General features: G+C 53.4%; 1 protein-coding gene across 1 annotated transcript; it reads left to right on the top strand.

The window, feature by feature from the left end:
* The first annotated feature begins 608 nt into the window (after positions 1-608).
* EFTUD2 (elongation factor Tu GTP binding domain containing 2) lies at positions 609-22,283 on the top strand. Its single transcript, XM_061368916.1, has 28 exons — positions 609-633; positions 825-930; positions 1,570-1,735; positions 2,227-2,305; positions 4,406-4,481; positions 5,210-5,275; positions 5,525-5,560; positions 6,393-6,483; positions 7,497-7,579; positions 8,072-8,238; positions 9,281-9,405; positions 11,032-11,095; positions 11,444-11,534; positions 11,863-11,998; positions 12,282-12,409; positions 13,386-13,579; positions 14,120-14,231; positions 14,445-14,585; positions 14,969-15,070; positions 15,609-15,691; positions 16,843-16,929; positions 17,208-17,334; positions 17,800-17,887; positions 18,376-18,494; positions 18,950-19,044; positions 19,879-20,032; positions 20,877-20,984; positions 22,008-22,283. Exons 2-28 carry the CDS (start codon positions 826-828, stop codon positions 22,101-22,103), a joined length of 2,919 nt encoding a protein of 972 aa, XP_061224900.1. The 5' UTR covers positions 609-633; position 825; the 3' UTR covers positions 22,104-22,283.
* The last annotated feature ends 3,791 nt before the right edge of the window (positions 22,284-26,074 follow it).

Genomic DNA, 26,074 nt, shown 5'->3' with positions numbered 1-26,074 from the left:
CGCGACAGCCCTCCCAGGCTGCCGGCAATAGGAACCTCCGCTCTATCGCGACAGCCCTCCCAGGCTGCCGGCAATAGGAACCTCCGCTCTATCGCGACAGCCCTCCCAGGCTGCCGGCAATAGGAACCTCCGCTCTATCGCGACAGCCCTCCCAGGCTGCCGGCAATAGGAACCTCCGCTCTATCGCGACAGCCCTCCCAGGCTGCCGGCAATAGGAACCTCCGCTCTATCGCGACATCCCTCCCAGGCTGCCGCAATAGGAACCTCCGCTCTATCGCGACATCCCTCCCAGGCTGCCGGCAATAGGAACCTTCGCTCTATCGCGACAGCCCCGCAGCCCCCAGCCGAGCTGCAGCCACGCACGCGGGCTCCCCTTCCGTTGCCATAGCGACAGGGCAGCGCACACGAGGCCCCCGCGGGGCTGTCCCGACCGCGCCTGACAGAACCGCCCCATTCTCCCCCGACCCGAGGCCACCGGGACCCCGCCGAGACCGAACCCGGCTTCGTCCCGTCCCCCGCGGGGGGCGTCGCTGACGGAGGGCACGGAGCGCCCTTTGGTGACCGGCGGCACGGGCAGCCCTGGGGCCTTCCGCAGCGGTGTCGGCGGCGCCGGAGGCCAGGGCAGCGCGGCGGGTGAGCGCGGGGCCGGGGCCGCGGGGAAGGCGGCGGGCGCTCGGCGGGCGGGCCCGGGCCTTCGGGGCGGTGCGGGCCGGGCTCTTCGGGGCGGTGCGGGCCCGGGGCGGGCAGAGCGGGTGCCGGGGGTGGCCCGGGCAGGGAGCGCTGGGTGCGTGCGGCAGCCCTGTCTGAGCCCCTCCCGCCCCCAGCATGGACACGGACCTGTACGACGAGTTCGGGAACTACATCGGGCCCGAGCTGGACTCGGACGATGAGGACGATGAGATGGGCCGAGAGTCCAAAGACCTGGATGAGGTGAGCGGGGGGCATGGGGCGCGGGGTAGCGGCTCACGGGAGCAGGGGACGAGCACCGCGGGCTTCCTAAGCTGATAGTGATTCCTTCTGCATGCTGGGCCCTGGTCCTGCAGTGGGGCTCTGGTCAGTGGTGGAGTCTGACTCCTAAGGACCCAGGGGGATCTGGTTAAAGATCACAGGAGGGTTGGGCAGGTAAGCTTTGCAGGTCCATTTCAACCCGAACTATTCCATGATTCTGAGAGTGGAGTTGGTTTTTAAAGGATTCAGGAAAAGCTGCTCTCCTGTGCCTGGGATAACGGGAGAGAAAGTTCCTGTTCGAGTCACAGAACCAGGAGCTTCTGCAGCTCCAGTTGTATTTGGGTTTTGGAGGTTCCTCATCCCTTCAGTGGGGTCTTCAGGCCTTTAGTAACATGAGCCAGTGCTGCAGCACGGCAAGGAGCTTGGTTCTGCAGTGCTGAGGGCAGAGCATGCTCCACAGGCACCAGAGGAGAGCGGCAGGGCAGGGGGGACAGCAGAGGTTCCCTGGCTGGGTTGGGGCTCTCTATCACTGTACGACACCAAGCCTGTGCCTTCTGGGCTGCCTGGTGTTTGTAAAGCACTTTGGTGCAGGCGGCAGCTCAGTGTGAGCATTGGTTGCAGCTCGAGGACGATGACGATGATGACGATATGGGGGACCATGACGAGGACCACCCTGGGATGGATGTGGTGCTGCATGAGGATAAGAAGTACTATCCCACTGCTGAAGAGGTCTATGGGCCCGAAGTAGAGACAATTGTACAAGAGGAGGACACGCAGCCTCTCACTGGTAAGTGGTGAGGAAGCAGCAAGTTGGGTGTGGAGGGAGGAGAAGACTCTTGATGGATCCTTGGAAAAGAGGAAATAATATTCCCTTCCCTTCTCCCCACTGGTTTTAATGCCCCTTTCAAATTCCCTTTAGCCCCAGGAGCACGTAGACTCTTGCTTGTCCAGCAGCGTGCAGGGTTTGGCACTTGGGGTTATTACAAATGCCAAACAATGTTTTGAAGAGCAGATACCCAGCAGATCCTGTCCAGATCTTGAAGAAGAAATGAAAATGTGTTTAAGTCATCTCATTTGTGCCTTCTGTAATAGAACAGTTTGGTTGGCAGGGTCCTGTGATGATCATCTGGTGCAACTGCTTTTATTTAGGAAAGCTAAGAGCATCTGTCAGCTTGAAAACTGTGTCTGTGTCGGTCCCTGTTCCCTCCGGCTGTTTCTGAGCCAGCTGGGTTCAGGGGCTCTGGTAACTGCATTCATTGTTCTTCCTCTTGTTTCCAGAGCCTATTATTAAACCTGTGAAAACCAAAAAGTTCTCTCTGATGGAACAGACATTACCAGTCACTGTCTATGAGATGGAGTAAGTAACAGAGAGGGGTTGAAGGGTGGCCAGTGGATGTGGTCCCTCACTCTTGCTTGCTTGCAGGCAAAGGCAGAGGGAGGCAGAGTGATGTGTGCTGTGTGGAGGAGGCACATTGTGGGGACATTGGTTTTGTTTCTTACTGGTAGCACAGCAGAGCTGAGGGCAGCCGTTTGCAGGATTTTGACCCAAAACCAAGTGGAAGGCAGTAGCAGATTAACCATTTGACAGTTATTTTCCTTCCACAGTATGCAGCACAGCGCAGGGTTTTCTGCAGTAGAATGTAACTTAACCTTGGCAGCTGATCTAAAGCTCAGTAATGGGAAACCTTTGTGGGGCAGTTTTGCTGAAGGCAGGTTTCCTTCACTGGCTCAAGAAATACTTACATGGTCAGTATGTGGCACAACTCAAATAGGGGCATTTTAGGTTGATCCCTGTGACCATTGGCCTCCTGCTGTCTCAAATTAATTCCTATGTATCCTGGAAGAAACCTGCTCTAGTGGAAGCTGTCCCTGCCCATGGCAGGGGGTTGGAACTGGATGAGCTTTAAGTTCCCTTCCAGCCCAAACCAGTCTGGGATTCTATGATTTTCTGTGCTGCTGGATATATCTCACCCAACTTTGTTAAGGAATAAAACCTGTTGTTTACTTCCTATATTAAAAATATAAGCTCAGCATCAACGTCTGTTGTCACTGGGTGGAGTGGCTCTGTATCCTCACATAGAAAACAACGTATAGAAACACTATTTGAGGATGAACAGATTGAGCTGCGTGAGTGTCTCATAGGCTCCTCTTTCCACATGCCCCTCTGTGGCTAGTCAGAGCCTGTTCCAGCTTTTAATTGTCATATTCAAGTGGAGATCCCAAAGCTGGATGCAGGGTGAGCAGCAGCTCCCAGTGTGCCAGGCTGGAGGTGTCCCACTTCCTCCCAGTGAGGATCCTTTATTTCCCAGCAACATAATTTCACTGGAGTTTGTATTCACTCACTTGGGTACTTGGATGTCTGGGATCTTTATGGAACGGCTGCTTCCTGGGGCTGTTCCCTGATACTGTCAGTATGGCTGTGCTCATTTATCCAAGAGATCTTTGATATAGCCAGATAGGAACTGAAGAGCCTGCTGGGTCTGATTTCCTTAAGCAATTCATTTTGCTCTTGGTCAATGTCCTGGACTCTTCATCAGCCACCCTTTTCCTGATCCCTGTGTCCTCTGCTCGTTCCATCCGTAATGAATTCCTCTGCCTCCTGTTTGTTGATACAAATGGTCAGGATGGTGCCAAGAGAAATTCCTTGTGGGACTTAGCCAGAAACCTGCAAGCTTGGTATTGATTTCCCATTTAGCCTTATTTTCAGACCAATAAGCAAGATTGTAGTCTGTATTATTATTGATTTTTGCGTTTTTTTAGCTCTTAATCCAAATTTTGCACATTAAAAAGTCAACCACATCACGGAAAATTAAATCTTTGTAAAATAAGATTATTTGACAGCACTTTATTCCCTGCAGACCAATAGCAGTGGATCCATGTTTGTAGCTTCCAGTTATTTTTTAGGGGAGTTGGGAATTTGGGATCTCAGTAATATGTTGCACAGGAACCAAACAACTGATTCTAAAGAGATTTAAATCCCATTACTGTTTGCTAGAGTCCCTGAGAACATCACTGTTTTAAGGCCTGAAAATCAGAACTAATAGTCTATGGAGCCCCCTGGTTACCTTTTAAAACTCCCTGGGGTGCTTGGTGCCCAGCTCTGTGATTTGCTTGACGGCCTGCCACTACTTGAGTGGAAGGATTTCATCATCCCAGTACATGGATGTGACTTTTGCTCCCATACTGACGAGAAGAGGAGAAAAATACTCAATAATATTCCATTGCTGGCAGTTTTACCAGCTCTATATCCTCCCACCCACTGCCATCTGTCTAGGACTCCAACTTTCTTGTCCTCCCCATCTGGAAAGTGGGATTCTTCCTCCGCAGGGCACTGGCAGAAGGAAAGTTTGGAGAGGATTCAGGGGGGACCTTGGATAGAAAGTGTAGCTGAAATGGCACCTGCTTTTCTTAGACGCAGCAGAAGCTTCTAACAGTCTTTTGTGTTTCGTTCCTCCAGTTTCCTGGCAGATCTGATGGACAACTCGGAGCTAATTCGAAATGTGACTCTGTGTGGGCACCTTCACCACGGCAAGGTAGTGTGGGCATCCAGCCTCGGTCGGTGATAGCAATGATCCCTGTGTTGCTTACTTTAATTGATGCTCTAGACCCCTCACTCCCTGCAGCAGCAGTCTGTCTGCTCCTCCTGCTAATGCAGTTATTTCTAGGTTTTAATAGAATCATGGAATGGTTTGGGTTGGAAGGGACCTTAAAGCTCATCCAGTTCCAACCCCCTGCCATGGGCAGGACAACTTCCACTGGAGCAGCTTGCTCCAAGCCCCTGTGTCCAACCTGGCCTTGAGCACTGCCAGGGATGGGGCAGCCACAGCTTCTCTGGGCACCGTGTGCCAGTGCCTCAGCACCCTCACAGGGAAGAGCTTCTGCCTAAGAGCTCAGCTCAGTCTCCCCTCGGGCAGGTTCAAGCCATTCCCCTTGCCCTGTCCCTACATCCCTTGTCCCAAGCCCCTCTCCAGGTTTCCTGCAGCCCCTTTAGGCACTGGAGCTGCTCTAAGGTCTCCCCTTCAGGAGCCTTCTCTTCTCCAGGCTGCCCCAGCCCAGCTCTCTCAGCCTGGCTCCAGAGCAGAGCTGCTCCAGCCCTCGCAGCATCTCCATGGCCCTTCACAAAGGTTTTCATGAAAGAAAACCATGTGGAACTAACAACATGCTCAGCTTTCTGTGTCCTGCTACTGCAGGGATGGGACTGTGCTTGTATTTCTGTCTGAACGTAGTCACCTCCTTTCTCTTGCTGTCTGATACTTTCCAGACGTGTTTTGTTGACTGCCTCATAGAACAGACACACCCCGAAATCCGGAAGCGCTACGACCAAGATGTAAGTGTGCTTTTGGTGTATTCTTGTCCTGAGGAACATGGGTTGGCTTTTACATTCAGTGGGAGCGTGACTGTGTGTGGGTAGCATGTGGTTTAGTGATTAGAATGTAGGATTGGGCAGGCAGAGCTCAGTCCTGGTTCTGCCTGTCACTTTCCATCTTAACTCTGTGTAAAGAGTTGCTATGTCCTGCTTCAAACTTAATATTTGGTACCACTTTGTGATACTCTGACTTTTGTTTTGTCTTTGCAGCTTTGCTACACTGATATATTGTTCACAGAGCAAGAGGTGAGTCTTGTAGAACAGGCAGTGATTTTTATCCAGTTATCTCGTGCTGAACTCACAGTTACTTGCTGAAGGCAGTTCCTTCCATCTTCCATTTTAACATCTTTTTGTGCATTCCACGTTCTGATTATTTTCTTCATTGATGTTTGCCTCAGTGGGATTCCCTGATCCAAATTCCTTCCATTTCCTGCAACCTTCATCATGTGTGATTTATTTATCTGAGATCATAGCCTGTGTAGTGTTGAAAATCTACAGAAGAATTATCCCATTTGGGTAACTTCTTTCTTCCAGAGGAAGAGGTGGAAGGGGGTCACAGCAGTGCAGGATGAGGACAAAAATGATGATTTCAGAATACACGTTTCTCCTTGGTTTCCTTTGACAGGAACCCCTACCTGTGTGCTCTGACTCCATATGGTGGGGCATCAATGGGAATCTTTATTTTGCCCTACTTGCTAAATATTGCCGTGACCAGAACAACCCTATGAAGCATTTATTTTCTCTTCATCCTAATGTTCTACTTTCACACCCTGTGTGATCAGATCTTACTCAATGACGAGTAACTTGGCAGCAGCAGAAGGGTGAAAGCATAGAAAAGCATGCCTATTCTGTCTCTGGTGTTGCATATTGTACTTCTTCAGCTGGAACCAGGGGTGGATCGGGCAGTGGAAGCTCAGCAGTCTGAGCCAGTATGGATGAGTGAGTTGCAGTGCTCAGGATGTCCTGGATGGATGTTTACTTCTTTCCATGTTTCTGATTTTCCTTTAGTCATCTTTTACATCTTTATATGGTCATTTTGCTTTCTTTTAATGGATAATCCTGGTTTCCTGTCTTTCAGAGGGGAGTAGGGATCAAGAGCACACCAGTGACAATTGTTCTGCCAGACACCAAAGGAAAGTCTTTTCTCTTCAACATCATTGACACTCCAGGTGATTGGGTAGTCCTGAAAATCCTGGGTTTGGGATGCACTTAGCTGGAGGCAGCAGATACATGACCATGTGAATCCAGATTTGTTATTAATAATCCTCTCTGGTCCTCTGGGTAGGGCTGTGCACAGGAGCAGAGCAGTGAAAACGTGTACAGTGATGGTTAATGAAGGTCTTCAAAGAGCTTTTGTGTTGGATTGTGTAGCATTGGAAAGAATCTGTATCCTGAAACCTCACTAATACATGGAATGCCATGGAAACGTGGAACCCCATGTTTTGGTTTGTGTTTTTCATGGATGATTCCAGCCTAGTCCTGAGCCTTTAGTTAAGTTCATTCTGAAATCACATCCATCAGTAAGGAGTAGCCAGCCTGATTGAGGGCCAGTGAGGCTGAAAATGTGTTTCACTCAAGTATACAAGAAGCACACATGGAACTGGATTTTCCAGGTATCACCATGCAGTGGGGGCTGTGCTTCTCTCAGATGCTGTTGTCCCACAGTGAGACTTGGCAAGTTCCCTCAGGCCTTTAGCAAGCTCCTTTTGGGGGGGCATAATTGCAGCTCAGTTTGAGGTAAGAAACCAAGGCCAGACTTCAGGAGTGAGGGTCTTGGGACACATGTGTTGAGTTACAGCTCAAGATGAGGGAGGTTAGAGCGCAGGAGGAGACTGGAGGGAGAGGCATCTGTTGTTCTTTGGTAAGAAGCAATCTTCCTCCTTTTCCTGAAGTATTTGCATGGAGTTGTGAGAAAAACAGGAGCAAATGTGAGGAAAAGTGCCTGTTAAAACAAGTTGTTGTGGTTATTCTCAAAAAATAGCATTAGAGCTGAAGCAGATCCCTACCCAGAGCTTTGGCAGCCGCTCTCGGGTCCCTATCTGAGGAGGAAGCCGTCTGTCTTCTGCCTTGCTGGATACCAGCGACCAGAGCAAGCTGCAGAGCAGAAGGGCGGCTTTCCACCCTCTGTGCTGCTGGTGGCAGGGCTTGCTCTGCTTCTCACCACCCTTTTGTGTTCCTGAAGGTCACGTTAATTTCTCTGATGAGGTGACCGCTGGCCTTCGTATTTCGGATGGCGTCGTGCTTTTCATTGATGCGGCTGAGGGGGTGAGTGCCAGGTTTTCCTAGGGGTGAACTTCAAATCAATTCTTCTGGACTCATTGTTCCTGCCTGAGGATGAAGGCCTGGGCTGGGTTCAGCTTTCTGGGCTGAAGGGTTTTTGGAGGACAGTTTGGGAAGCAAGAGTGTTCTCCAGCCAAAACAGGCAGTCAAGCCTCTGGCTTCAGTGTCCAGGGCTGACGTGATGTGGGTGACCCGTAGGCTGATTATCTAACCTGTTTCCATCTCTAGCCCTATGATAACCTAAAATTGAGTGGGTTATTTATATCAGGGAAGTCCAAGGGGTAGGATTCAAGGAATTTGGTTGGGTTAGCACCTACTTTTAAACTGCAGGGTGATGAGCTGATTGCTGGTGGCTGAGCTTAGACCCTTCTAGACTCACAGCCCTGCATATAAGGGTCGCTGCTTTGTCTCTCACGCCCTAGATAGCATTTTGTGAAGGGCTTTCACCAGGGATGTTTGTGCTCTTATTCCCTGCAGGTGATGCTGAACACAGAGAGGCTGATCAAGCATGCTGTGCAGGAAAGGCTGGCGGTGACTGTGTGCATCAACAAGATAGACCGACTGATCCTGGAGCTGAAGTTGCCCCCTACAGATGCTTATTACAAACTCAGACATATTGTAGATGAGGTTAACGGGCTGATCAGGTAGGGGTGTTTGGGATGATGCATTGTTGGTGCTTGCTGTCCCTGTTCTGTTGCGGATGCTTTGCTCTGTGAGCCCTTTGTGTGCCTAAAAACTAATGAGTTTGTCTCTCGATACATTGAATTGTAGAAAATGGGGCAGGAGGGAGTATTGGAAACTCATCTCAACCAATATATTGAATTAGGACTGGCTCTTCATGATGAACTTCTTGGGATCAGCTCTTTTTTTCCCTTATTAAAAAGTAGGGAAAGCAGACATATGACCAGAGCAGGGATCTTCTGTGCTCCCAAACATCTCAAATACACTGAAATTGTCCAGGCTGTATCCCAAACTGTAGGTTGAGATGTCTTAAAACTCCTACACATTTGTTACAAAACTAGTAGGAACTTGCTGTCCCAACCTCTAAACAGAGACTATGATATTGCTATGGTCAAACCTTGCAAGGTCCTGCTCAGAGGAGGGAGGCACATCTCTGGCTTTCACAGCAGCAATGCATCATTCCTGTGATTCTCCTGCATCCAGGTGATTTCCTTAACAGCATTCTCCCCTTCAGGTGTGTAATTTCCACACAAGCTCACTTGCATCTCTCTCTGTTCAGTTGCTGCTGGCATCAAGCAGCTCAGAGCAGGGTGATTTATCCTGTCTAGCACTCCTGTGAACTCATTCAAACTGTTACGAATCAATTCTGTCCCTACATTAATTGCCTTGCATTATCATTTCCCTTGCTTGATTGACCTTCTTTTAGGGGAAGAAAAACTTAACCTGTCAAAAAATACTTGTGCTGCTAAATTTGGAGTTCTGTTTCTTTGCACCCTGATATTTCTTTTGTGCACATGAATCTTGAAGTTTAGAGTCATAAAATGATACTGACTTTGACATTCCTATGGCAGGCGTGCCGCAGCCTCTTTTGAGATGCTGTTTGGCAATGTAGAGCCCTTCCTTGCCTGTTTGGTGTGGGAAGTGGATTTAAGTGTCTTCTTTGGTTCATAACATTGATTTGTTTCTTTTTTTCCGCCCTTGTCTCTAAAAACTGTCTCCTCTCAGCATGTATTCCACGGATGAGAACCTCGTTCTGTCTCCCCTTCTGGGGAACGTGTGTTTCTCCAGTTCACAGTACAGCATCTGCTTCACGCTGGGATCTTTTGCAAAGATTTATGCAGACACATATGGTGAGGATTATCCAGAAACCTTGCACACTTTTAACATCTCATTGCTTGACCTTTTCTGTTGAGGCTTTCTGAGCTATTTAGCTTCAGCTTTCACTGCACGTGTGAGGCCAGGATATGTGTTCTGGAATTTGTAGGAGCTGAGAAGTACTGCAGATCTGTAGCCTGGGTGGTAAACAGCAAAGCTACAGTTCCAGGATGGTTTTAGCTGCATAGTTTCTCCTGAGAAGTGTTTCTTGACTCAGAAGCCACTATTTTTTGCATAGTCTTAAGCATAAAAACCAAGTCCTGCCGTGGCAGTTGGAGGCACGTGGATGTGTTGTGCTTTTGCCTCCTTCCCACAACAGCTCAGTAGTGAAGCAGTTAAGTTCTGCCTGGCTTTTCACACAGGTCTCCAGAGTGTGGGACTCAGCTGCAGCCGGGCACACGCTTGGCCCACAAGGTTTTGCTCTCTTGCCCTCTTTCTTTTTTAAGAAGCTGTCTTCTTCTGGCTTTGATTTAATTTGCTGTTCCCCAGGTGCCCGCTCAAGGCAATCTGCCACTTGTAAAAGCAGGCCTTTTGCTTGCATTAGCCAGCTGTACAGTGGAGGTTTTTGAAGTCTGACACTGGGGAGTTTGGGGTGATCTATAGGATCCCCATGAGCAGGGGAAGAAGGATGTTGTAAAGCAGCTGGCCCAGCTCTTGCAAAGAAGTTAGCCTGAGGGAGGATGGAGTTGTAGGGGTCAGGGACTGATGTGTCAGGATTATCACATGTCCTCATGAGCTTGGAGAAGTAAATGAGCTCCCTGGGCACCACAGTATTAACCCAGTGCCTCCTAGGATGGTCCCCCTTTAGGGAACTGATAAAGATGCAGGGTGCAGGCACAGTCACTAGGGGATGTCATCCGTGTGGGGCAGACACAAGCTGAATGGGTACTTGAAGTCAGTAGTATTCAGTTGTGGTGAGCAGGGATTTTATGTGCAGCCACCACACTTCAACTAACATGAGTTAGAGCAGTTTAACTGTCAAATCTGCAGCCACCATGAAATTTCTTATGCTGCACATCTGCCCACAGCAAGAACTTGTTTGGGAAGTGCTGTAAATTGTCACTGCTGTCTTATTATTTGTAAATTCACCGTGACAGTCAAGCACTGCAGCGTTCCTTCTGCACTTGCCTATGTGCTTAGTGCATCAGCTGAACAAGAGAAGAGAACCTGGAGATGCTCAGCAGGGCAGAAAGTGCTTGTGATAAGCCTGTGGGGCAGATGGGCTGTAAGCCACCCCAGCACCTTGGCACTGCAGCGTCAGGGTGCAGTGTTAATGTCTGGGAGATGAAGCAGATGTGCCTGGGCTCCTGGGCTCTCAGTTACCTTGTGTGTAACTGAGAGAGTGGAACTCTTCCTGAGAGGCCACAGTGTACCTGGGCTGCTGGTGCCATCCGCAGGGCACTGCTCTCTGCTCACCTCTCTGCTTGGTCTCCCCAGGTCAGGGGGTAATCATATATCCAGAGGTGGGACCAAGTGGTCACTCATCAGCACCGCTCCATTAAATTGAATGCACAGGGGTTTTAGGAAAGCCAAGAAACAGATTTTCAAGGTGAGAGAAATGCAGTGACATCTGAGAGACTTCTGTCTTTTTTTTCCTTTAGGAGATATCAACTATCAGGAGTTCGCAAAGCGGCTTTGGGGTGACATCTACTTCAACCCAAAGACGTAAGAAGCCTGTTTAAACATCTGTTAGTTTATGGCTGGGTTTTCCCCTGCTTTCCATGTCAGATGTGGACTAGGTGACAACCCAGGCTCCCTTCCAGCCTATGCTAGAGAAGTGTGTGGGAAGGGTTGAGTCAGGCCTCCTTAGCGTGGGTCCATGTGGTCCTGGTGAATCCCATAAGCAGGAGGAGAGAGCCTCCTCTATCCTTCATTTGGAGTAAGTGTGACTCCTGTGCCCAAACAGCTTCCCAGGGGGACTGGGAGGGGGAAGATATTGTGGGAAGAGCAGAGGTTGTGCTTGCAGTGGGGGTGCTTGCAGGCTCCTCAGGTCTCTCTTTGTTCTCCCAACAGCCGCAAGTTCACTAAAAAGGCCCCAACGAGCAGTTCCCAGCGCAGTTTTGTGGAGTTCATTCTGGAGCCCCTGTACAAGATCCTGGCTCAGGTACTCATCCTGCCTCCCACAGCCCCAGATGGGAGCAGCTGAGGGCTGGCTGCTGGTGTGCCACAGATTCGGTTTGAGGGTGCAGAGCAATGGTGAGCAACTCCTTAACAGTTGCTCCTTGGAAAGATAGCCCTATATTTGCACAGTTAATGGAGCTGCCTTCGCTCTCTCTAGTGCGCTCTAATATCAGCCGGTGAGTTCTGTGTGAGCTCTAAACCAGAGCAGGTCAAGAGCCCTGAGGGTGATTGCTGGTGTGTGAAGCTGCACCTGGAAGCCATTGGTTTGGACCCCTGCAGCAAAGCTGAGGGTGGTGCTTGGTGTCTTGCAGGTGGTGGGGGATGTGGACACGACCCTGCCCAGGACTCTGGATGAACTCGGCATCCACCTGACCAAAGAGGAATTGAAACTGAACATTCGGCCCCTCCTGCGGCTCGTCTGCAAGAAGTTCTTTGGGGAATTCACAGGTAAAATGCTCTTTGGTTTCCCCTCCCAGCACTCCAGTCTCACAGCACCACACTTAAGGGCTGTAATACAGCCATGGAGCGCTCACTTGCACAGATCCCTTCCTGGCTGACCAGATGTAACACAGTAAACCCTTTACCCAAAGGACAGCTTGAGCCACTGCTCACATCTTCCCCTTGGCTGTGGGTGCGCTGCAGTCAGAATGGCTTTGCCTTGTGTAGACTGGAGGCCGTTTTTTCTCTCTCCACTGCTTAATCCTGTCCTCATGAAGTATTACTTTTCCAGGCTTTGTGGACATGTGTGTGCAGCACATCCCCTCCCCAAAGGTGGGAGCCAAGACCAAAATCGAGCACACCTACACCGGTGGCGTCGACTCGGATCTAGGGGAGGCCATGAGTGAATGCGACCCTGACGTAAGGAAACTCTTCTGCTTTGCTCGGAGGGTGCAAAAGCAAACGTGGCCAAGTGTGCTCTCACTGCCTCAACAGGGCCACTGCCCTCCTAGGCAGCCATCTGCACACATTTGACTGGCAGCATTCTGAAACCTCTCATCCGATACTGAAGCAAATCTCTTCACTCTGAGAAACTTCAGCCGCCTGCTAGGGCAGGCCTGGAGAGGAGAATTGTTTGGCAGTGCTCAGAGGAGAACAGGGCTAGGTCAGGACGTCAGAGCACGTGGGAGCTGCGGGGTGATTTTGTGTCCTTTTGTCGCCTTTTTGTCCCTTTTCCTTGAAGTTTGAGTGTGTCTCCAAACTCTGAGGGAGCTCATCTGAATTACACTGGTAAAAATAACCCTGAATTAGTTAGTCAGCACCTTTCCTATCAGAGCCTTGCAGAAACCTTCCTCCTCAAACAGCTTGTACTGAACTGTCGTTCTGAGTTGTCTAGAGCCACCAACGCCAGGCAGCAGCTTAGGGAGGAGTTTGCCCAGGGCTTTTGCTCTGCTGTTTGGGGAGAAAACAAATCTCTCATTTTAACGACTTGTGATAAAATTATACTGTGGTGACTGGCAAGCAGATCACCAGGGGTGGAGGGACCTTATGGGACTGAAAGCTGTGACCTGTGGTGGCTCACGTGCTCTGCCCTGAGCTGGTTTGCAGGCTAGGTGATGCCATTTCTCCTCATGGCCTTGTCCTAACCACTATTCACTGCTTCACAAGAGGAGGGAAAGCTCCAGAAAAAGCCACTGAAGTTGTTTCAGGGGTCTCCACGCAGGGCAAGGAGATGTAGGACTTCCAGGGGAAGGAAATGAAGGACTTGGGCAAGTCAAAAGTGATGTTTCTGAGTTCCAGCCCATTAATCCCTTTGTATCCATGAGTCCTGCCAGGTCTGTGTCTGTTTCTTGACTGCATTTTGAAAGAGGCTTCTTTCTGTCTTTGTCATGGGAAGGGTCCACTGATGTGTCACACAACGAAAATGTACAGCACAGATGATGGTGTTCAGTTCCACGCCTTTGGCAGAGTGCTCAGTGGTACCATCCATGCTGGGCAGCCTGTGAAGGTCCTTGGGGAAAACTATACCCTGGAAGACGAGGAGGATTCCCAGATCTGCACTGTCGGACGCCTCTGGATCTCAGTGGCGAGGTATGGAGAGCTATGGCAGTGCTTGTTTGGGAGAGAAGTCACCTGGAGTGGCTGCTGCCAGGAACAGAGGGAGACAGTGCTGGAAGGGGCCTGAAGCTGGAGGGATGCTGGAGCAGCTCTGCTCTGGAGCCAGGCTGAGAGAGCTGGGCTGGGGCAGCCTGGAGAAGAGAAGGCTCCTGAAGGGGAGACCTTAGAGCAGCTCCAGTGCCTAAAGGGGCTGCAGGAAACCTGGAGAGGGGCTTGGGACAAGGGCATGTAGGGACAGGCCAAGGGGAATGGCTTGAACCTGCCCGAGGGGAGACTGAGCTGAGCTCTTAGGCAGAAGCTCTTCCCTGTGAGGGTGCTGAGGCGCTGGCACAGGGTGCCCAGAGAAGCTGTGGCTGCCCCATCCCTGGCAGTGCTCAAGGCCAGGTTGGACACAGGGGCTTGGAGCAAGCTGCTCTAATGGAAGGTGTCCCTGCCCGTGGCAGGGGTTGGAACTGGAGGAGCTTTAAGGTCCCTTCAACACAAACTATTCTATTACATTCTCCTGCCTTTTAGGTATCACATTGAGGTAAACCGGGTTCCTGCTGGCAACTGGGTGCTGATAGAAGGAGTGGATCAGCCCATAGTGAAGACTGCAACTGTCACGGAGCCTCGGGGCAATGAGGAGGTAACTGTGCATAGCTGGTATCACTCAGCTCTACAGGGAGTCGAGGGGATGGAATGCATCCCAAAAACTCAAGGGGTGAGGTTAGGGAAATGTCTGCTGAGGTGCCAAGGTTCAAGAGCCACTAAGGGAAAGGCTACAGCTTCCAAGGTTGTCTCTAAGGCCAGTGCCCACCTAATGATGCAGTTTCAGCTCTTTGTCCTTGTCTGATTTCAGGCTCAGATCTTCCGCCCTTTGAAGTTCAACACCACCTCTGTTATCAAAATAGCTGTAGAGCCAGTCAACCCCTCAGAGCTGCCCAAGATGTTGGATGGTCTCCGCAAAGTCAACAAGAGCTACCCCTCGCTTACTACAAAGGTATTTGTGGTGTATGTGGGCCTGTTTCCAGCTCATGCTGTGGGCTGCCTCGTGGACTGATCTGAACTCATTTCCCACTGTTGGTTGGTTGTTTGTAGTGTGGTTTTGTTCACGCTGTTGCAGTTGATTTCATAAATCAGGTGGAAATAGCAGAAAACCGTAAAGCCAGCAGGAAAACGCACACCTTGCTGTGCCAGGAAGCATCCTCCTGCAGAGCACATCAGCACTCGCAGTTAGGAAAGGCTGTGGGAGCTTTCTTTGGCATGCTCTGATCCTAACCAGTTCATTTAAGGCTGATGCTTCCTCAGGCTTGTGTAGGAGCCGGGAAGGGAAGGGCCTGAGAGCAGGAGAGCTGTCAGTTGAACACCTCCCTCATCTTTCAGGTGGAAGAGTCTGGGGAGCACGTGATCCTGGGGACAGGGGAGCTCTACCTGGATTGTGTGATGCACGATCTACGGAAGATGTATTCGGAGATTGACATCAAGGTGAGGAAATACCTTAATACCTTGAGGGGGCCTACAAGAAACCTGGAGAGGGGCTTGGGACAAGGGCCTGTAGGGACAGGCCAAGGGGAATGGCTTGAACCTGCCCGAGGGGAGACTGAGCTGAGCTCTTAGGCAGAAGCTCTTCCCTGTGAGGGTGCTGAGGCGCTGGCACAGGGTGCCCAGAGAAGCTGTGGCTGCCCCATCCCTGGCAGTGCTCAAGGCCAGGTTGGACACAGGGGCTTGGAGCAAGCTGCTCCAGTGGAAGGGGTCCCTGCCCATGGCAGGGGTTGGAGCTGGAGGAGCTTTAAGGTCCCTTCCACACAAACCATTCCATGATTTTATACCTGGAACTAGGCTTAAGTGTTGCTGTCTTGTTTGAATGAAGGAATTAGTCAAGCTGCCTGTGTAGGCCTCAGTGGGGCATACACGACACTTGGCAGAGGAAACACTTTTCTCTTGTAGGTGTTCAAAGCTTTCAGACAGTCTCTTTAAAAACAAAGTACCTGAACCCCTTACAAACCTGTTGCTGTTATCGCAGGTTGCCGACCCGGTTGTGACATTCTGTGAGACAGTGGTGGAAACGTCCTCCCTCAAGTGCTTTGCTGAGACACCCAACAAGAAGTAAGAGCCTGTGGGTGAGCTGGGCATGGGAGAAAGGCAGGAGGGGGTCACTGGAGACAGGCTTCATCCCCTCCCAGGGGTCTGTTCTTGGTGGCTGTTGTCCAGGCAAGTGCATGTGCCTGAGTTGACAGCATTCTGTTGCAGCAGCTCTGCTGAGCTCAGTAACACCCTTGCGTCCTAAGGATATTTCTGTGCTTAGTAGGAACTCTCACATTGGAGGCAATAGAGATAGATCCACATCCTTTGTAGGAACTCTCATAATGGAGGTAGTAGAGACAGATCCAAGCCCTCCTTTCTTATACCTACATTTTACACCTCAGCAGTTTTGTGGTGGTTTGAAGACTAGGAGGATCCTAGAGAAGGAGCCAAAGAGCCAGTGCAGCCTTCAGGAGCTCCCCAAACCTTCCATGACAAAAGCTTTCTCTTCTCTCATACTTAATCTTGCAATGGATGTGTTCCTTTCCAGTGATGCACTGGAGCTTTACAGCCTGGTCTCATCTTCCTCCTCCAACAATGCATTATGAGATTCACATGATTGAAAGGGAGGGAGCACACAGGCTAAGCAGGAAGGTGGAGATCTGGGGGCACAGGGCATTTTAATACCTGAATTCTCAGGGAAATCGTGATCCATCCTGTGCTGAAGATGGCTTTCCTGTGTTCCCCTGTGGCTCCTGGTTCTTCTTGCCCTCTTTTATTCCCATACGCTCTCTCCATAGTTGGCAACCTTATTTCTGGGAATGGAAAAGTTCCAGGCTTTGATCAGGCTTTGAACTGTTGGGCATGTGGAGCGACCTGCTCTGGGAACAGGTTCCTCACATTGGTGGGGTTCTCCAAGGCACCATCCCATGTGTCAAACACAGTGAATGCTGGCTTTCCTAGAGGCTTATTGCCTGGCCCATGGGCTTCCCTCTGCAGCCTGGACATCTGGCAGGAGGGAGGGAGCCACTCTGTCCCTTAGCAGCCTGCTTCTGGAGTTGAACGGACTTCAAAGAGTTGTTAAGCACATGGGCTGTCTTCGCAAGCAAGGCAGAAGGACACGGATGGCTTCATCTCCCTAGCTGTGTTCAGGGCAGTGCACAGTCCCTGAGGTCCTGCCAGTTAGTCCCATTTCCATCAGCCTGCAGACTAACTGCAACTGTCTCCCTCCTCAGGAACAAGATCACAATGATTGCTGAGCCTCTGGAGAAGGGACTCGCAGAGGACATTGAAAATGAAGTGGTCCAGATAACATGGAACAGGTATGACTGATCCAGGGAGAGCAGGAATCCAAATCACTGGGTGGGGGAAAGGGAATGCTGGGATCTGCAAGGTGCACAGTATGAGTCCACGGCCTATAGGCAGGGGTCCTGTGTTCAATACTGCTGCCAGCTAGTGGTGAGCATCCCTGCCCCAGCAAACGAGTTGCTTCAGGTGAAAAGCTGAGACCATTTTATGCCTGAGGGGAGGACGGTGGTCATGTTGTGAGTGCAGGTCAGGTACCTGCTTCCTAAAGTTTCTTCCTTTCTCCTTCCATCAGAAAGAAATTGGGTGAATTCTTCCAGACCAAATACGACTGGGATCTGCTGGCTGCCCGTTCCATCTGGGCCTTTGGGCCAGATGCAACTGGCCCAAACATCCTGGTAGATGATACACTGCCCTCAGAGGTGAGAAATGCAGGCAGTGGGGTAAATTACAGCGAGACATTTATTCTGTGATGCCAAGAGGTGACTGCTCCTTCCAGAACAAGGTCCTAATGCAGTTGGGATGCTCATTGCTTTGTCAGATCTCAGATCTGCTGTACTTTCTCCACTATACTCGACCCTAGCTAGGAAATCACCTGTTACTATTCTGGTGTTACTATTTGGGTCAGTGTCTTCAAAATTGACAACTAATTGGTCTGTGTTCCAGCATTACCAAAATAGGGATTCTTAACTTACAGCTCTAGATGCCAAACTCTGAAGATGATGCTCCTGAGCTGTGAGAGGGAGAGATGGACACTGGGGGTATATGGAGACATTGCTGCTCTTCTAGGAACTGGCTGCTTTTCTAGGAACTGGCTTTTAAACACTGCAGTGTGTATGTTACTGTGTTGTGATGCAGGCTTGGTCTGAAGCAGTCTGTCTCTGTAGGTGGATAAGTCGCTGCTGGGCTCTGTGAAGGACAGCATTGTGCAGGGATTTCAATGGGGGACAAGGGAAGGACCTCTCTGTGATGAATGTAAGTAAGCCTTCTGTGGAGAAGTGGAGCTAATGAGATTGATGAAATGCTTCCATATCTGAGCATTCGAGTGAGTTTGCTGGTGCAGTCCCGCAATGGCCAGTTCCCTTCGCACATCACAGCTGGGGCTGCTTGAGAAGGAAGATAAGAGGACTTCTCCCTTCATCCTGGCTGCAGATGCCACCCAGGCATCTTGCTGCCTGCACACAACCACCTGCAAGCTGGCTCCCCCAGACCTTGGCTCTACTCATGCAGTTGAGGTGCAGACCACTGAGCACCCTGCAAGATCTGCTGCTGAGCTGTTTGTGTTTCATATGCAGGGTTAGGGCATGGTCATGCGTTCCCTGCTGGAATACAATGTAGGAGAACTTCTTCCAGTGGCTGTAGGTGTTTGGGTGTTCGCTGTGTGCTCAGGCTCTCTGGGATGTGTGTTCTGTGCAGGGAACATTCCCCTGGGGTCACTTGCTCTCTTTTCTGCCCTTCCTCAGTGATCCGCAATGTGAAGTTCAAGATCCTGGATGCGGTGATTGCTCAGGAGCCGCTGCACCGTGGCGGAGGACAGATCATCCCCACAGCCCGCAGAGTGGTGTATTCTGCTTTCCTGATGGTGAGCACTGCTCTGGGAGGACAAAGACTGACCCTTGCTCTGTGCCAGCACCAAGGAGAGTGGGCTGCATGTGTGCTGCACGGTCTGCCCCAAGGATGTCAGTGTGGGCTGACTCATTCATCCATTAACGTTTCCAGCTCCCCCTGTGGGCTGCCAGACGGGTTTTACAAGTGATCACGTTCCAGTCTGGCTGCAAACTTGTGTGCATCTGCTCTGTCTCCCCTTTTTGCTGCAGTTTGGCTTGCTGGGAAGGGTGGGCGTGAGGAAAAGGGAAGCATATGACTCATGGCCAGGAGGAAAGCTCTTTTCAGTGTTGGTAGCCATGGGGCAGCAGGAACCCTTCCATCCCAGTCAGGCACTGCATTTCACCAAAGCGTGCCAGTCCCTGACTCTTTGAATCAGGTTGTGTTGGTGCTGCTGGAGGCTCAGTGGCTTGTGTCCCTTTCTCCTCACAGGCTACCCCTCGCTTGATGGAGCCCTATTACTTTGTGGAGGTGCAGGCTCCTGCTGACTGCGTGTCTGCAGTGTACACGGTCCTGGCCCGGCGGAGGTGAGCTGCTCTGACCACCCACCATCACCTTGTATTGCACAGCAGCAACTGCTCGCTTGGGATTTGGGTTGCTAGAGATGGCCACAGTCCTAACGCTGCTTGTAAAGCAAGGGGAAAGGGTGAAATCTGTACAATGTGACAGCTGAAAGCTTCCTTGACTGATCCCAGCCCCTGTGCTGTGTGGTGAGGGAATGTCCAGGATCACATCCTGCCTTTAGTTTGTGCCTCGTTCTTCCTGAGTGTCAGAGAAGAGAATGTATAAAGGGCTATGAGACCCTACCCGGGGTACTGGGTGCAGCTCTGGAGCCCCCAGTGTAAGAAGAATGTGGACCTCCTTGAGCGGGTCCAGAGGAGGCCATGGGGATGCTGCGAGGGCTGGAGCAGCTCTGCTCTGGAGCCAGGCTGAGAGAGCTGGGCTGGGGCAGCCTGGAGAAGAGAAGGCTCCTGAAGGGGAGACCTTAGAGCAGCTCCACTGCCTAAAGGGGCTGCAGGGAACCTGGAGAGGGGCCTGGGACAAGGGATGTAGGGACAGGCCAAGGGGAATGGCTTGAACCTGCCCGAGGGGAGACTGAGCTGAGCTCTTAGGCAGAAGCTCTTCCCTGTGAGGGTGCTGAGGCGCTGGCACAGGGTGCCCAGAGAAGCTGTGGCTGCCCCATCCCTGGCAGTGCTCAAGGCCAGGTTGGACACAGGGGCTTGGAGCAAGCTGCTCCAGTGGAAGGGGTCCCTGCCCGTGGCAGCAGTTGGAGCTGGATGAGCTTTGAGCTCCCTTCCAGCTCAAACCAGGCTGTGATTCTGTGACATGTAGGAAGACTGATCTTTGTGATGTATTGGCAGGGGCCACGTGACGCAAGATGCTCCCATCCCGGGCTCTCCTCTCTACACCATCAAAGCCTTCATCCCAGCCATTGATTCATTTGGGTTTGAGACAGACCTGAGGACCCACACGCAGGGACAAGCCTTCTCACTCTCTGTCTTCCACCACTGGCAGGTGAGTCCCTATCCTGCTGAGATGGGGAAGTGGGACATGGTAGGACCAGGAACCAGGTAGGTGCTCTCAGTAGAGCTCAGTACCACAGCTCATGCAGGCAGAACTCTGGATAACATCCTCAGATGGTCTCAAGCTGGGGAGGCTTGTACACCAGCTGTTAAGTGTCTACCAGGAACCGATGGCTTTGGTCCATGTCACATCACCCTTTGCCCTAGTAAGGAAGTGCTGAATGCTGCTGCTTACTGGGTGTGAGGATCCTGTAGTGCCTGGAGAGAGGATGTCTTCATCCGGCAGAAGGGAACCTGTCTGGGTGCATTCAGTGCACTGCAAGCCATGGGTTGCCATGCTTCACTTTGCCTCTCAGAGAGAGCTTTTTAAAACTATGCAAAACAGGGTTTGGGACAAAATATTGTCCTCTGGCCACTCTGTGTTTGGGGCAGATGAGGCTGTGTGGGAGCTCCCATTGTGAGCTGCACAGCTACTGTGGCACAGCCAGGGGAGAGCAGCAGCAGGCATCTGAGCCCCAAGAGCTGGCTTAAAGGTCAAGATATAAAAGCCCGAGGCTTAGCTCTGAGGAGAATAAACGTGCTTTGTAGAGAGGGATGTGCTGACTGGTACCCATGGGGGTTCTGGGTAGCAGGATCTCGGAGGTCTTTCAGCACTGTTCAGGGACTCCTCACCAGGAGTGATGTGACAGCTTTTCTGTGCCAGGAGAACAGATGGGGCTGGTGTGCCAAGGCTTGGGGTGCCCACAGAGCCCTTGGCTGTTTCCTGTTGCAGTTCAGGTTCCCCAGGAGGTTGAACCAGCCCCTGGCATCACTCTCATGTCCCGGCCCTGTTACAGATTGTGCCTGGTGACCCCTTGGACAAGAGCATCGTCATCCGACCCCTGGAGCCCCAGCCAGCCCCACATCTGGCCAGAGAGTTCATGATCAAGACCAGGCGCAGGAAGGTAGGTGTGGGAGGCATCCCTGTGGTCTCCCTCTCTCCATCCTCCCCAGCAGCTGAACTGTTGCAGTGTTGTCCCTGGGGCCTCCTCTCTGTTCCTGTAGTGGACCGATGTCATTTGTGTCTCTTCTCTCGCTCTTGATCCCCAGTGCTGCCTGTTGGTGCCTGTGGTGGTCCCATAAACCACTCATCTGGCAGCAGCTCCAGGCAAAGTGGGGTCCTGCAGCATCACTGAGCCCTGCTCCCTGCTCTGATCCCTCCATGGCCTCGTTTAGCCCATTTATCCTGCAGGAAAAGCAGCAACCAGTTTCTGTGCCGATACAGTGAACTGGACTGGGGAGTTGGAGGAGCTCCTGGGACCGCAGGGTTGGGGCAATCAAGCTCCCCTTTGGGAGAGCAGTGAACTGGTGGATATGCTCAGCAGCAACCACACGTCTGCCGCTTCCTGAGAGGCTATGGGATGCCTTCAAGCTGCTGAGGAGTGCCTCGTGCCTTGCACATTCTCCTGCTTCCTCTGGAGCCTGAAAATTTATCTTGCTGTGGGATAACAGGGCTATTGGTGGAATCTGCCGTGATGTCTGGATGAGTGCTGGCTGCCAGAGGAATCATAGGATGGTTTGGGTTGGAAGGGACCTTAAAACTCATCCAGTTCCAACCCCTGCCATGGGCAGGGACAGCTTTCACTTTCATTGAGCTCAGCTCAGCCTCCCCTCTGGCAGGTTCAAGCCATTCCCCTTGCCCTGTCCCTACAGGCCCTTGTCCCAAGCCCCTCTCCAGGTTTCCTGCAGCCCCTTTAGGCACTGGAGCTGCTCTGAGGTCTCCCCTTCAGGAGCCTTCTCTTCTCCAGGCTGCCCCAGCCCAGCTCTCTCAGCCTGGCTCCAGAGCAGAGCTGCTCCAGCCCTCACAGCATCCCCATGGCCTCCTGGGGACTCGCTCCAACAGCTCCACGTCCCTCTTGTGCTGCTGCCCCAGGGCTGGATCAGGGCTGCAGGGGGATCTCACCTCTGGCTTTATGGTTCCCCTGCAGGGCTTGAGTGAGGACGTGAGCATCAGCAAGTTCTTCGATGACCCCATGTTGCTGGAGCTGGCCAAGCAGGACGTCGTTCTCAACTACCCCATGTGAACGTTCTGCTGTGGCATGAGGGCTGCCCTGCGGTCCTGGCAGGCGTCTGTCTGTCCTTCCCCATCCCTGCTCGTCCAGCCCTGGCTCCTGGATGCTCTGGGCACACACAGAACCTCTCCTCAGGTCATTCTTTCATGGCTGTAGAAGTTTCCTTGGGCATTCCTGGACTGTGCCTGCTCCATACAGCCCAGAGCACTGCTGTTTTTAGTGTCCTTAGTCTTCAGCCATTGTGGCTTCCAGTGAGGTTTTCCCTTTGGATGGGCTCTCTCCAGGCACAGGGGTTATCCCTGGCTGCAGCAAAGCAGTGAGAATGTGATGTCAGGATTCCTAAGGAGTGTAAACATGAGTCAAGCAATAGAGCTTTCTCTTAACCCTCTCCTGGCTGCCAGGGGAGCAGTTTTGCCTTGTACAAAGCATGTCTTTGGGCAGCTAAGGGAGGTGGTTGATGCTGGTGGTGGGAGGGCTTTACCAGCCTGTCCAGGAGAAGCAGCAAATGTGGCTTTTACCTTTTTGTACCTTTTTTGAACCCTTGTAAACATTTAATACAAGTTTCCAGGTGGGGCTGAGTCTGATTGTGCCCAGAGCACTGGGAGAAACTGTGCCTTCACTGGTGCTTAGAGCTCACGCTGTCCCCAGCCACCCCGCTCCTGCATGTAGCTGACTGACCAGCCCTGGATAGTCCTGTCCCACACTAAGGTTTTCTTCCTTTCTTGCTAGGTCTCATTGCTCCTGCTGTGCTTTCAGGTATGTCAGCAGCTGCTTGTGCTCCAAAGGGGTTTTAGTGCTCCCCCTGGCCTGCCCCAGCTCCAGACTGCCCTGGGTCTGCTCCAGACAACATGCTGGGAAAACAGGGCTGGTTTCCATCTCCTAGGGGGATTTATGGGCTCTCTCTGCCCTGGCTCTGCTGGAGTCGCTGTCCCCCCCCTAGATTGGCCCCCCCTTGCTGGCATTTGTGCTGGATTTGCCCATGGCAGCCTGGTCCAGCTCAGGCCTCACCTCCATGAGCCTGCCCCAGAGCATCCCTGTGCTCAGAGGGGCTTGAGGTGGCTCATGGGGGTGTGCAGCGCTCTGGGAGCAGAAGGTAAAACCAAGGACACCCCCTCGCCACCCCAAACCTCCTGGTTGCTGGTGGAAACTGGGAGGCACTGGACTGACGTAGGCACAGGGGAAGGAAGCAGCCCCGGGACTGTGTCCTGTGATGTGCTGGGTCTCTGCGGAAACTGGATGCTGCGGGCAGGGAGATGCTTCCAGCAGAGCCTGGAAACCAGGATGGGGAAGGGCTTCCTGCTGCTGCCAGTGGATAACAGCATCACCCATGTGAGCTGCCCCATCCCATCCGCCCGGCAGGAGGGTGAGTGCTGCCGGGGGCTCCAGCTCTATCTCTGGGCTCAGCCTTTCCTGTTGGGAGTATCCCCATCACCTCCTGCATCCACACCAGCACCATGGCCTTGCTGGTGCCATGTTCCTCCTCTGTCTTGGGGGAAAACAGGATTGAAGCCCTGCTTTGTGCAGCCCACACCTGCCATGCAACCCTGCCACCCCCCCCAGGCCTTGCTGGGGATGCTTTTCACCTCCCAGTGTTGCTGGGCTGTAAGCTGGGTCCCTGGGGAGCAGGCTAGGCAGGGCCTGGAGCTGCACCAGCCCTGGGCTGGAGCAGGATGGGTGCCTGTGGGGCCAGCAGCTTGCTCAGTGCTGCACAGCACGTCCCAGGGCTCCAGGGATGTGACCCTGGCTCTGGAGCCAAGCACTTGGCTGCTCCATCCCATTGGAGCTAGGGGTTTGTCCCAGGAAGGAGACATCCATCATTCCTCCATGGGATGGCTCCGATCCCAACCCTGGGCTCTCCAGAACTGGATAATAGGGCTGGAAGTTCCCATGGAGGCACCTGTACACTGATGGGCATTGGTGCTGGTCATCCCTGCCCTCTGATGAACAGAACCAGGGGGCTGCGATGTTCAATGGGTCCCTATGGGTTCAAGCATCATCCCAGGAAGGGTGGCAGGATACGGCCTGGGCTGGCGTGGGAAGGAGCCGGTTCTCACGCTGGCTGTTCCCAGCCTCTGGAAAACACTGACCTGCAGTGGGGCCCGAGTGGCTGTGCGAGCTCTTGTGGCTGAAAGCCTGGCCCCATATGCACAGGATGGGAATTTTCCATGGAAATGGTTCTTCCCTGGGAATAGGGGCCGTGCATGGCCAGACCCTGACCCTTACCCCCTTTCCAGCTGGAATGCCACTCCCTACCCTTCTCCCTTCACCCCCCCAAAGGGAGCTGTGCAGGGTGCCCTAGGGAATGGGGCTGTGGAGCAGGGAAACTGAGGCACGGCAGCAGGCAGAGCTGTTCCCTGGGGCTGCAGGTGCCGAGGGCTCCATCCTTGGCACGAGTTCGTCAGGGCTCAGCACTGGGACACACCAAGGGGCTGAATGACCCCTCTACAGGGAACGATGCTGCACAGACCCCTCAGTCAGTCCCCAGTGACTTTATGTGCTTCCCTGAGCAACCAGATCCTGGTGTCCCTGTCCCCATCCTGCTCCTGGTGACCTGTCTGCAGCCCCGCTCCTGGTGTCCATGTCCCCATCCTGCTTCCAGTGTGCCCATCCTGCTCCCGGTGTCCCTGTCCCCATCCTGCTCCCAGTGTGCCCATCCTGCCCCCTGTGTCCCTGTCCCATCCTGCTCCCAGTGTGCCCATCCTCCCCCCGGTGTCCCTGGCCCCATCCTGCTCCTGCTGTGCCCATCCTGCTGCCGGTGCCCCTGTCCCCATCCTGCTCTAGGTGTCCCTGTCCCCATCCTGCTCCTGGTGTCCCTGTCCCATCCTGCTTCCAGTGTGCCCATCCTGCTCCCGGTGTCCCTGTCCACTGCCCTGCTCCTGGTGTCTCTGTCCCCATTCTGCTCCCGGTGACCTGCCTGCAGCCCCGCTCCTGGTGTCCCTGTCCCCATCCTGCTTCCAGTGTGCCCATCCCACTCCCGGTGTCCCTGTCCCCATCCTGCTCCCAGTGTGCCCATCCCGTCCTGGTGTCCCTGTCCACTGCCCTGCTCCTGGTGTCCCTGTCCCCATCTTGCTCCCAGTGTGCCCATCCTGCCCCCGGTGTCCCTGGCCCCATCCTGCTCACAGTGTGCCAATCCTGCTCCCAGTGTGCCCATCCTGCCTCCGGTGTCCCTGTCCCTATCCTGCTCCCAGTGTGCCCATCCTGATCCCGGTGTCCCTGTCCCATCCTGCTCCCGAGGAGCTGCCTGCAGCCCCGCTCCCGGTGTCCCTATCTCTGTCCTGCTCCCGGTGTCCCCGTCCTGCTCCAGATTCCCCCATGCCCACCCCGCCCCTGTTCCCCTCCACTGCCCCTGTACTTGCCCTGCTCTCCCTGTCCCGATCCCGGTCCCCCCATCCCCATAACCCCCCCCCTCCCCTTCGGTTTCCCGCGCGCGGGTCCTCTCGCGCACACACCCCCCCACCCCCGGTTGGCGGGGGGGCGCGCGCGCCGGGCGGCACGTGGCGGGTGGGCTCGCGGCGGCGGGGGGGGGGTGGGGGTGTGAGGGGGGTTTTGCGCATGCGCCGAGCGCCCCCCGCCCGGGCTACGGCGGCCCCGGCGCTGAGGAGACTGAGAGCGGGAGCGCGAGAGAGGGGCGGCGTGAGTGGGGCAGGGACCGGGACCGGCACCGGCACCGGCACCGGGCCTCGGGGGGCACCGAGGGCAGGCGGGGGCTGGAGGGGAGCGGATCCCGCTGGCTCTGAGGGGGACGGAGCTGTGGTGGCTGAGGGGAGAGCGGAGCCTGAGGGGCCGGAGCCGGGCGCTGTGAGGGGCGCGGGGCGCTCGGAGCCGAGCCGCGGGCTCTGCGGGAGGCGGGAGCCTGAGGGGAGCGAACCGGGAGCTCTGAGCGGTGCTGAGGGGCGGGGTGGAGCCGCCGGTTCCTCCGCCGCCGTTGTGAGGTAGCGGCCGCGCCCCCCAGAACCCGGCGGGGCCCGCGCGTCCCTGAGGGC

The sequence above is a fragment of the Neopsephotus bourkii genome, unplaced genomic scaffold, assembly GCF_033783945.1.
Source record: "Neopsephotus bourkii isolate Nb327-2 ecotype Australia unplaced genomic scaffold, CSIRO-AGI_Nbou_v1 NB_1462, whole genome shotgun sequence".
Taxonomy (NCBI): domain Eukaryota; kingdom Metazoa; phylum Chordata; class Aves; order Psittaciformes; family Psittacidae; genus Neopsephotus; species Neopsephotus bourkii.
This window is presented reverse-complemented; position numbering and strand designations above follow the sequence as displayed.

Bases quoted from the DNA above. Each gene is read 5' to 3' on its own strand.
- EFTUD2 (XM_061368916.1), top strand. From the start codon at position 826: ATGGACACGGACCTGTACGACGAGTTCGGGAACTACATCGGGCCCGAG. The intron at 4,482-5,209 runs GTAGTGTGGGCA...GATACTTTCCAG, and splicing joins GGCACCTTCACCACGGCAAG to ACGTGTTTTGTTGACTGCCT. The intron at 12,410-13,385 runs GTAAGGAAACTC...TGTCATGGGAAG, and splicing joins TGAGTGAATGCGACCCTGAC to GGTCCACTGATGTGTCACAC.